The sequence below is a fragment of the Perca fluviatilis genome, chromosome 21 (genome assembly GCF_010015445.1).
Source record: "Perca fluviatilis chromosome 21, GENO_Pfluv_1.0, whole genome shotgun sequence".
NCBI classification, from domain to species: Eukaryota; Metazoa; Chordata; class Actinopteri; order Perciformes; family Percidae; genus Perca; species Perca fluviatilis.
The window spans coordinates 1,211,698-1,224,197 of NC_053132.1; the positions used below are offsets into that span (position 1 = coordinate 1,211,698).

Sequence of the window (12,500 nt, forward strand, 5' to 3'; positions counted from 1 at the left end):
AGGTACGCCCTCTGACGTCATTGCCGAGCTCTTCTGGCCGTTACTGCCAACAGACAGGGAGAGTTTAAAGATCAACACAGCCGAACTGACAGGGTGAGTAACTCAAGATAGCGTCATTAATGTGTTATTAACTCTGTAATTATCGCTGTAAACGGCCCTAAACTGGTCCTACGGCTTCTGTAGCGAGGTTTAATACACGCTGTCATATATTTAAACATGTTTTAGAGAGTTATTAGTGTTGTTCTGAGAGAAAAAAGCTCCGAAAACATGAAAACTAGCCTGGGAAACCGGTTTATAACAGAGAGGAACTGGAGGGAAACATGATGAAAAGGAGGCTTAAAGTCAGCCTGAATAATTAATGTTCATTTGGTCTAAAAAGGAGGTTAAAACCAGGCTGTAAACAGGCTGACTGTTTAAGGGTTACACAAGCCAGAAACCAGAAGATAAACAGTCAGAAACTGGCTGTAAACGAGACACAGAAGATGTTAAAAACAGCCAGAAACGTGTGGTTACATCAGGTTTATAACAGCAGAGAAACGGGAGGGAAACTCAGCTGGGAAACAGTCTCAATAGGTGATGTAAACGTGGTCTAAAAGAGGTTAAAACCAGGCTAAAGTTCAGGGTTATATGAAAGAAAGTGACAAAAAAAATTGGAATAACATCGTCATTTTTTTAAACGCTGAAAAAAGTGACCAAAAAAATCGGAAAAAGTGACAAAAATTTGTTTAAAAAAGTGACTGAAAAATTGGAAAAAAGAGACAAAAAAATTGGAAAAAGTGACCCAAAAAAACTCCATCACAAACATCGTCCAGGCCAGCACTGGACTCACAAACAGTCACAAGTTCAGATTTTTAGCTTCTTTTCAACTTTATTTGTGTTTTTCTGTCACTTTTTTAGAAGTTTTTGTCGTCGTTTTTGTGTCTTATTCCCGCAGTTCTTCTTCTTGTTGACTCTCTTTGTTTTAACTTCTTCTTTAAGTTGAGCTTTGACACGAAGAGAGAAACGGGAAGCAGCTCATTGGTCCTCTCGCTGACCTCTAAACCAGGCTAAAGTTCAGGGTTATATGAGGCCTGAAAACAGGAGAAAAACTCCCAGAAAGTTGACATAAATATGGCATAAAACAGGCAGAAAAATGATGTAAATATGGCATAAAACAGGCAGAAAAATTATGTAAATATGGTATAAAACAGGCTGGAAACATGATGTAGATATGGCATAAAACAGGCTGGAAACATGATGTAAATATGGCATAAAACAGGCTGGAAACATGATGTAAATATGGCATAAAACAGGCTGGAAACATGATGTAAATATGGCATAAAACAGGCTGCAAACATGATGTAAATATGGCATAAAACAGGCAGAAACATGATATAAATATGGCATAAAACAGGCTGCAAACATGATGTAAATATGGCATAAAACAGGCTGGAAACATGATATAAATATGACATAAAACAGGCAGAAACATGATGTAAATATGGTATAAAACAGGCTGGAAACATGATGTAAATATGGTATAAAACAGGCAGAAAAATGATGTAAATATGGTATAAAACAGGCTGGAAACATGATGTAAATATGGCATAAAACAGGCTGGAAACATGATGTAAATATGGCATAAAACAGGCTGCAAACATGATGTAAATATGGCATAAAACAGGCAGAAACATGATATAAATATGGCATAAAACAGGCTGCAAACATGATGTAAATATGGCATAAAACAGGCTGGAAACATGATGTAAATATGGCATAAAACAGGCTGGAAACATGATGTAAATATGGCATAAAACAGGCTGGAAACATGATGTAAATATGGCATAAAACAGGCTGCAAACATGATGTAAATATGGCATAAAACAGACAGAAACATGATATAAATATGACATAAAACAGGCAGAAACATGATGTAAATATGGCATAAAACAGGCTGGAAACATGATGTAAATATGGCATAAAACAGGCTGCAAACATGATGTAAATATGGCATAAAACAGGCTGCAAACATGATGTAAATATGGTATAAAACAGGCAGAAACATGATATAAATATGACATAAAACAGGCAGAAACATGATGTAAATATGGTATAAAACAGGCTGGAAACATGATGTAAATATGGTATAAAACAGGCAGAAAAATGATGTAAATATGGTATAAAACAGGCTGGAAACATGATGTAAATATGGCATAAAACAGGCTGGAAACATGATGTAAATATGGCATAAAACAGGCTGCAAACATGATGTAAATATGGCATAAAACAGGCAGAAACATGATATAAATATGGCATAAAACAGGCTGCAAACATGATGTAAATATGGCATAAAACAGGCTGGAAACATGATGTAAATATGGCATAAAACAGGCTGGAAACATGATGTAAATATGGCATAAAACAGGCTGGAAACATGATGTAAATATGGCATAAAACAGGCTGCAAACATGATGTAAATATGGTATAAAACAGGCTGCAAACATGATGTAAATATGGCATAAAACAGGCTGGAAACATGATGTAAATATGGCATAAAACAGGCTGGAAACATGATGTAAATATGGCATAAAACAGGCTGGAAACATGATGTAAATATGGCATAAAACAGGCTGCAAACATGATGTAAATATGGTATAAAACAGGCAGAAAGTTGACGTAAATATGGCATAAAACAGGCTGAAACTTGATGTACATGTGACCCAAAAGCTGTGATAAACAGCCTCACATCAGCGAGGTCATCGAGTGTTTTTCAGTCAAATGATTTTCACACTTTTAATATAATCTGAATGACTTCTCAGAGAAACTAACCGCTGCTTTCAGTCAGAGTCTCCTGATCTTCATCCCGTCATCACAGCGTCAATAAGATCCATTCAGACTCATTAAAAACAGGATTATATCAGCTGTTCATCAGCTGTTCTCTCAACGACTCATCAATAAGTTAGATAAGCCCTGGTTGATTATCACTTAACGCTCCTGTTGTCCCCGTTTACAGAAACTTTCTACATCACATCTATGATGACAGAACGTTGGAAAAAGTGATAAATGTTGGAAAAAGCTACAAAAACGCAGGAAAATCAGCAAAAACATTTATTTATTTTTACGCTGGAAAGTGACCAAAAAATTGGAAAAAATAGACAAAAAATTGGAAAGAAAGTGACCAAAAAAATCTGAAAAAGTGACTAAAACCAGGATAAAGTTCAGGGTTATATGAAAGAAAGTGACCAAAAAAATTTGAATACAATCGACAAAAACATATTTTTGTATTTTTTTAAACGCTGAAAAAGTGACAAAAAAAATCTGAAAAAGTGACAAAAAAATTGACAAAAACGGCAAAAAAGTGACAATAAAATCTACAAAAAAATGTAATTTTTTTACATTTTTTTGTAGATTTTATTGTCACTTTTTTGCTGTTTTTGTCAAGAAGAGAAAAACAATTGGAAAGAAAGTGACCAAAAAATCTGAAAAAGTGACGAAAAAAATTGTAATACAATCGACAAAAACATATTTTTGTATTTTTTTAAACGCTGAAAAAGTGACAAAAAAAATCTGAAAAAGTGACAAAACAAATTGACAAAAACATCATTAAAAAAACTGCAAAAAAGTGACAATAAAATCGACAAAAAAATGTAAAAAAGAGAAAAAAACTTGGAAAGAAAGTGACCAAAAAATCTGAAAAAGTGACCAAAAAATTGGAAAATAATGACCAAAAAAAAATGGAAAAAGGAGACAAAAAGTGACAATTTGTTTTTTTTTAAATAGACAAAAAAAACGGCAAAAAAGTGACCAAAAAATGGAAAGAAAGTGACCAAAAAATCAAAAAAAAGTGACAAAGAATTTGAAAAAGTGACCCAAAAAAAACATCAAAAACATCGCCAAAGGTGACAAATACATCTTTAAAAACGTGGGAAAAAAATTTGGAAAGAAAGTGACAAAACATTTGAATAAAATCGACAAAAGCGTAGAAAAAGAAACAACAAAATGTTGAAATTTCGACCCAGAAAGGCCCAAAGTTGCAGGACTATGAGGGTTAAACCAGGATTATATGTCAGCTGTTCTGACTCTCAATGACTCAGCAGTAACATCTGTATTAACATCTGGAACACCAGCTGCAGCAGCACTGGACTCACAAACAGTCACAAGTTCAGATTTTTAGCTTCTTTTCAACTTTATCTCACTTTTTTCTAAGTTTGTGTCTTTTTCCCGCAGTTCTTCTTCTTCTTCTTCTTCTTCTTCTTCTTCTTGTTGACTCTCTTTGTTTTAACTTCTTCTTTTAGTTGAGCTCTGACACGGAGAGAGAAACGGGAAGCAGCTCATTGGTCCTCTCGCTGACCTCTTTACTGAACTAACACAATATATATATATATAACGCTAGGATCAGCTGATCAAAGTCCACACACACACACACACACACACACACACACACACACACACACACACACTTTGATGTTTACCTTGAAATGATACCTAATCTAGTCTCTATGTGTGTGTGTGTGGGTCTCTATGTGTGTGTGTGTGTGTTTTTTTGTGTGTTTGTGTGGTGTGTGTGTGTGTGTTGTGTGTGTGTGTGTGTGTGTGTGTGTGTCTATATGTGTGTGTGTGTTTGTGTGTGTGTGTGGTGTGTGTTGTGTGTGTGTGTGTGGGTGTGTGTGTTGGTCTCTATGTGTGTGTGTGGGTCTGTTGTGTGTGTGTGTGTGTGTGTGTGTGGGTCTGTGTGTGTGTGTGTGTGTCTCTTATATTGTGTGTGTGTGTGGGTTGTGTGTGTGTGTGTGGGTGTTTGTGTGTGTGTGTGTGTCTTATATGTGTGTGTGTGTGTGTGTGTGTGTGTGTGTGTGTGTCCTTATATGTGTGTGTGTGTGTGTGTGTGTGTGTGTGTGTGTGTGTGTGGGTCTGTGTGTGTGTGTGTGTGTGTGTGTGTGTGTGTGTGTGTGTGTGTGTGTGTGTGTGGTGTGTGTGTGTGTGTGTGGGTCTGTGTGTGTGTGTGTGTGTGTGTGTGTGTGTGTGTGTGTGTGGTGTGTGTGTGTGTGTGTGTGTGTGGGGGGTCTGTGTGTGTGTGTGGTCTGTGTGTGTGTGTGTGTGTGAGTGTGTGTGTGTGGGTCTGTGTGTGTGTGTGTGTGTGTGTGTGGCTCTATGTGTGTGTGTGTGGGTCTGTGTGTGTGTGTGTGTGTGTGTCTATATGTGTGTGTGTGTGTGTGTGGTCTGTGTGTGTGTGTGTGTGTGTGTGTGTGTGTGTGTGTGTGGCTTGTGTGTGTGTGTGTATATGTGTGTGTGTGTGTGTGGGTCTCTATGTGTGTGTGTGTGAGTGTGTGTGTGTGTGTCTCATATGTGTGTGTGGGGGTTGTTGTGTGTGTGTGTGGGTGTGTGTGTGTGTGTGTGTGTGTCTCTATATGTGTGTGTGTGGGTCTCTATGTGTGTGTGTGTCTCTGTGTGTGTCTCTATATGTGTGTGTGTGTGTGTCTCTGTGTGTGTATCTGTGTGTGTGTGTGTGTGTGTGTCTCTTTGTGTGCGTCTATAAGATGTTTAAAGATGACTTATTGTCCCTGTGTGTGTGTGTGTGTGTGTGTGTGTGTGTGTGTGTGTGTGTCTCTTTGTGTGCGTCTATAAGATGTTTAAAGATGACTTATTGTCCCTGTGTGTGTGTGTGTATCTGTGTGTGTGTGTGTGTGTTCTTTGTGTGCGCCTATAAGATGTTTAAAGATACTTATTGTCCCTTGTTTGTGTGTGTGTGTGTGTGTGTGTGTGTGTGTGTGTGTGTGTGTGTGTGTGTGTTAGATGACGCTGTGTGTAGCTGCGTGTGTGTTGGCGCTCTGCGGCCTCGTCCACACCGGGCCAGTGTCTGTCCGGAGACTCTCCGGTGTCCCACACCCAAAGCTGGACCCTGAAGTGCACATGAACATCGTGAGTACACACCCTTAAACTCTCCTTCCTTCCTTCCTTCCTTCCTTCCTTCCTTCCTTCCTTCCTTCCTTCCTTTCTTTCTTTCTTTCTTTCTTTCTTTCTTTCTTTCTTTCTTTCTCACCACAGACTTTTCTGTACTTTTCTTCAACGTACAGTACGTCCCCAAAGACAAACTTTAGTCAACATGTGTCTCATCTAAAAAAGACCATATATATATATATATATATATATATATATATATATACAGTACCGGTCAAAAGTTTGGGGTCACTTAGAAAGGTCCCTTCCAGACAGAATACCAGCAGAGATCAGTTGCATTGTTCTTTTAATCAGGACAGCAGTTCTCAGATTACATTATGTGTTTACATAATGTAAAAAAAATATATATATATATATATATATATATATATATATATATATATATATATTAGCTGAAGAAACACTTGAGTCCATGCTTTTTGGTCTAAACGTCATACCCAAATTAACATGGTACAGCTCCCGTATACTCTGACCCTCGGGGGTGTACCTGACATCACTGGAAAGGTGATTGATGTGGGTGTGTTTGTGTGTACAGATATATCTGTAGAAAACAATTCATATAAAATCAGTCGAGAAAACTGCTACCCTGATTAATAAAACAATGCAACTGATCTCAGCTGGGATTCTGTCTGGAAGGGACATTTCTAAGTGACCCCAAACTTTTGACAAATAAGGGTCAACAATACGTTGAGCTTGTGAAATAATGTTCAGCTGTGGAATTATTTATAGAGATGTTACGATCAGCTTTTAAAAATATTGAATACCTGCCGATACCGAGTCAGACAGAGCTGCACGCTGTTTAAAACCGTTTTGAGTTCCAGGACTTTTGAGTCTGCAACTCAATTTCTTTTAAAAGAAAGTCTTGGGAGCTACTGTCTTTATAACTTATCTTTTTAATAAACTGTCTGTACTCTTACAAACTCCTCAATGCTTCAGTTAACGTGTAGGGAACTCATTATGCTACTGCTGAAGTGTGGTGATATTTTGAGCCTTTTAAGTGGTGTAGAAATAGAGATTTATTTTTACTATCCAAGTGCTCCGAATAAGCTAATCACCAATTCGCACTAAAGCTATCTGAAGCTATCTGAAGCCATCTGAAGCTATCTGTAGCTATCTAAAGCTATCTAAAGCTACCTGAAGCTATCTGAAGCTATCTGAAGCTACCTGAAGCTATCTGAAGCTATCTGAAGCTATCTGAAGCTATCTAAAGCTATCTGGAGCTACCTGAAGCTACCTGAAGCTACCTAAAGCTACCTGAAGCTATCTGAAGCTATCTGAAGCTATCTGAAGCTATCTGAAGCTATCTGAAGCTATCTAAAGCTATCTGAAGCTACCTGAAGCTATCTAAAGCTATCTAAAGCTACCTGAAGCTATCTGAAGCTATCTGAAGCTACCTGAAGCTATCTGAAGCTACCTGAAGCTATCTAAAGCTATCTGAAGCTATCTAAAGCTACCTGAAGCTATCTGAAGCTATCTGAAGCTATCTGAAGCTACCTGAAGCTATCTAAAGCTACCTGAAGCTATCTAAAGCTATCTGAAGCTACCTGAAGCTATCTGAAGCTACCTGAAGCTACCTGAAGCTATCTAAAGCTATCTGAAGCTACCTGAAGCTATCTGAAGCTACCTGAAGCTATCTGAAGCTATCTGAAGCTATCTGAAGCTACCTGAAGCTACCTGAAGCTACCTGAAGCTATCTGAAGCTATCTGAAGCTATCTAAAGCTACCTGAAGCTACCTCAAGCTATCTGAAGCTACCTGAAGCTATCTAAAGCTATCTGAAGCTATCTGAAGCTACCTGAAGCTAGATAGACATAAGATTACTATGAAAACATGTCCCAGGGAACGCTCGACACGGTAAACATAGGTTAGTAACTAGGGCTGGGTAATAAATGGATATTATATCGATATCGTGATGAGACTAGATATCGTCTTAGATTTTGGATATCGTAATATCGTGATATGACATAAGTGTCTTTTCCTGGTTTTAAAGGCTGTATTACAGTGAAGTGATGTACTCTTCTGAACTCACCAGACTGTAATTGTTCTATTATTTATTATTTTTTTAACACATCGTTACCGGTTCGATGTCAAATTATATATAATATATAAATATAAAGTTTTTTCTTCTGAAAATCTGATGACAGCCATATTTTGCACACAGGTAAAGGTGCCCAATATCAGTCATTTCTGAAAATAAATCACAAAAAGTGTTTTCTATACAGAGATATCGACATCGGTTAATATCGGTATAACAGCAATATTAATATCGGTTATCGGTATCGGCCACAGTTTTCACATCGGTGCGTCACTAGAATTATCCTTTTAAAAATATGAAGGAGCCTGATTTGAGTCCCTAGTTTTGCAGTGTACGTCTCGGTTGAGTTTCCCGTAAATCAGAGCTCTGAATCCATCTTTTCCCAGTCACATGATTCAGGGATTTTCAAAATAAAAGCTGAGTGACCAGTTGAGCTCTGCTGCTGCGGAGAGTAAATACCACAGGTCTGGTGTTAGTGGTTCCTCCTTCAGTCAGCACTCTTTAACCCACAGACTCCAGATCACACAACAGGTCAGACCAGTGACAGGAAGTTGAGTGACAGGTCAGACCAGTGACAGGAAGTGAGAGTGACAGGTCAGACCAGTGACAGGAAGTGAGAGTGACAGTCAGCACTAAACTAAGGCAGGCCCTACACAACGTCTCAGAGCTTTTTGTCGCTTGTTTGTTTACATTCACTTTAAGTGTGTGTGTCTGTGTGTGTGTGTGTGTGTGTGTGTGTGTGTGTGTGTGTGTGTGTGTGTGTGTGTGTGTGTGTGTGTGTGTAGTCTGAGATCATCAGGTATTGGGGTTACCCTGCAGAGGAACATGAGGTGCTGACGGAGGACGGGTACATCCTGACGGTCAACAGGATCCCACAGGGACTCAAACACACCACAGGTCAGAACACACACACACAGAGACACAGAGACACACACACACACACACACACACACACACACACACACACACACACACACACACACACACACACAGGTTGTGGCACTATCTTTGTGGGGACCTGTCATTGACATGATGCATTCCCTAGCCCCTTACCCTAACCCAGTGGTTCTCAACCTTTTTGTGCCAGCCTTTATCCATTATCCAGGTCCCTAACCCCCATCAAATATTATGTGGGCTAATTGCCCCAAATATTAATGATTACTACTCTAATATAGGCCTATTATTGTTGTTACTATTGTTATCAAAAATAATCAAAAAATCAAATCATTGAATGACAAACAACACATGTATTAGTTTCCCAGGTATCAAAAACCCCATGTGAATAGAAATTATATATATTTACAGGTTTTAAAAAAAAAATTAAATAACAGCAGCCAATCAGAACGACTAGATATGTAACATTCAAACTATAATTAGGTATTATCAAAGGCCTGCTGCATGGTGTGAACCTCAGCACCTTTAGAAGATGACTATAATTTGAAGTGACCTTTTTGTTTGTGAAGTGACCTTGGGTGTCATGAAATGCGCTTTTAAATAAAATTTATTATTATTATTATTATTATTACAAACACTAACAGTAGCCAATCAGAAACAGCTAGCACTTTAACATTCAAATCTATTTTTCATTCAAATCTAAAATGGAATTGTGCCAACGGAAAACAAGCTGGCACTTATCAAGGGGTAAAAGCAGAAGGATCACACACACACACACACACACACACACACACACACACACACACACGCCAGCATTTTGGTGATGACAAACGACTTGAAGAACGACACCTGCCGAATGGAAATAAGTTTACAACCTTTGAAAGTTAGTGAGACGTTTTTTAATGCTTAGAAGAGTCTAGCTATGTTGGCCGCATGTCCCTGCCTTGGGAGTAAATAGCAGAAAAAACGCTTTGGAGAAAAACGAAACCCCCACATCAGGCGTGGTGTTTTGTGGAGGTGTGAGAGTCCCGCACAGTAAACAGTGACATCACTTCCTCTATGGCTTCCATAAGAAAGTTTTAAAACACCAAATATAAGCCCTGAACTGCCGCCAGTTTATGGAACAGCTGACTGTTTGCCAAACAACAAAGCACAGTCTATCTCTCGCGACGCTTCTTTCTCTCTTTCTCCGTGAAATGAAGATGCATTCAGGTACAGTAGGAAACGTTGTGTTTTTAATAAACCATCTGACGAAAAACTGTTACTGTGGAAATATAAAGTCTAATTGTGCTACATTGGGGGGTAAAGAATACAACAGGACGTCACGGCGATTGGTTTATTCTTATCTGAACGCAGCTTCAGTGTAGTAGCTACAGAGCTCATTTAAGACGATGCTCTGACGTTCCGTTTCCATGAAGGCAGCCGGAGCTGCACCAATCAAAGCTGACAGACACAGAGAAGATAACACCGTCTGGTCCAGTCGCAGTGCTGTAAACGGGCAGCTTTTAATGTTGCAGACTACTTCTTCTTTAGTAGTTTAAGTGTAAACATGTATTGTTATTGTGAATCTTTGGTTTAAACTAGCTTTCAAACAAACGCTCTCAACGGCACCAACTCTTTCCAAAATATTTGCTCCAACGCCCCATCATCTTCTGAACGCCCTGTGCGGTACCGTTGAGAAACACTGCCCTAACCTTAACCATCACAACTAAATGTCTAACCTTAACCCCTACCTAACCTTTAACCATCACAACTAAATGTCTAACCTTAACCCTTACCCTTACCCTCACCTTAACCATCCCAACTAAATGCCTAACCTTAACCCTTACCCTCACCTTAACCATCACCACTAAATGTCTAACCTTAACCCTTACCCTAACCTTAACCATCACAACTAAATGCCTAACCTTAACCCTTACCCTAACCTTAACCATCACAACTAAATGTCTAACCTTAACCCTTACCCTCACCTTAACCATCCCAACTAAATGTCTAACCTTAACCCTTACCCTAACCTTAACCATCACAACTAAATGCCTAACCTTAACCCCTACCTAACCTTAACCATCACAACTAAATGCCTAACCTTAACCCTTACCCTCACCTTAACCATCACAACTAAATGTCTAACCTTAACCCTTACCCTCACCTTAACCATCACCACTAAATGTCTAACCTTAACCCTTACCCTCACCTTAACCATCACAACTAATCCCTTAACCCTACCTCACCTTAACCATCACAACTAAATGCCTAACCTTAACCCTTACCCTCACCTTAACCATCACAACTAAATGCCTAACCTTAACCCTTACCCTAACCTTAACCATCACCACTAAATGCCTAACCTTAACCCTTACCCTAACCTTAACCATCACAACTAAATGCCTAACCTTAACCCTTACCCTCACCTTAACCATAACCTAATTCTATCCCTAATCCTAAAACCATCAGCCCTTTAAACTTGTGGGGTCCAGCATTTTGGCCCCACAAAGCTGTCTGGACCCCACAAGCATACTGTATTCCCGGTTTTTGGACCCCACAAATATAGTAAAACAAGCCCACAGACACACACACACACATACAACCGACCCTGAGTGAGATCTGTGAGTGTGTAACGTTGGGTCCTGGTCCCTGAGTGTGTAACGTTGGGTCCTGGTCCCTGTGTAACGTTGGGTCCTGGACCCTGTGTAACGTTGGGTCCTGGTCCCTGTGTAACGTTGGGTCCTGGTCCCTGTGTAACGTTGGGTCCTGGACCCTGAGTGTGTAACGTTGGGTCCTGGTCCCTGTGTAACGTTGGGTCCTGGACCCTGAGTGTGTAACGTTGGGTCCTGGTCCCTGTGTAACGTTGGGTCCTGGTCCCTGTGTAACGTTGGGTCCTGGACCCTGAGTGTGTAATGTTGGGTCCTGGACCCTGTGTAACGTTGGGTCCTGGACCCTGAAGTGTGTAACGTTAGCGTCCCTGGTCCCCTGTGTAGCGTTGGGTCCTGGACCCTGAGTGTGTAACGTAGGGTCCTGGTCCCTGTGTAACGTTGGGTCCTGGACCCTGAGTGTGTAACGTTGGGTCCTGGTCCCTGTGTAACGTTGGGTCCTGGACCCTGCGTGTGTAACGTTGGGTCCTGGTCCCTGTGTAACGTTGGGTCCTGGTCCCTGTGTAACGTTGGGTCCTGGTCCCTGTGTAACGTTGGGTCCTGGACCCTGCGTGTGTAACGTTGGGTCCTGGTCCCTGTGTAACGTTGGGTCCTGGTCCCTGTGTAACGTTGGGTCCTGGTCCCTGAAGGCGTGCGCCCGGTGGTCTTCCTGCAGCACGGTCTCCTGGCCGCAGGCAGCAACTGGATCACCAACCCCCCCGACACCAGCCTGGGCTTCGTGCTGGCCGACCACGGCTACGACGTGTGGATCGGGAACAGCCGGGGGAACACCTGGTCCAGGAGGCACCAGACCCTCAGCCCAGACCACGAGGACTTCTGGAGGTTCAGGTACTAACACACAAACAAAAGAGAGAAGGATGTAATCACATTTGGTACAATAGAGCACAATTACTTTAGTCAAGAAGAGCCCTCCAAGATTCTTAGAGACTAACTAATGTGTCCTAACTAGTGCTAGTTAGGATGCACCGAATGGTCTGTCTGTCTGTC

General features: G+C 40.4%; 1 protein-coding gene across 1 annotated transcript in view; it reads left to right on the forward strand.

The window, feature by feature from the left end:
• Positions 1 to 30: 30 nt before the first annotated feature.
• Positions 31 to 12,500, forward strand: part of lipf (lipase, gastric) — a 24,095-nt gene continuing 11,625 nt past the window's right edge. The window contains exons 1-4 of the mRNA XM_039788823.1: positions 31 to 93; positions 5,770 to 5,895; positions 8,754 to 8,865; positions 12,143 to 12,341. Coding sequence (XP_039644757.1) covers positions 5,770 to 5,895; positions 8,754 to 8,865; positions 12,143 to 12,341 — 437 coding nt within the window. The 5' untranslated portion in view covers positions 31 to 93. The remainder of the gene's footprint in view (positions 94 to 5,769; positions 5,896 to 8,753; positions 8,866 to 12,142; positions 12,342 to 12,500) is intronic.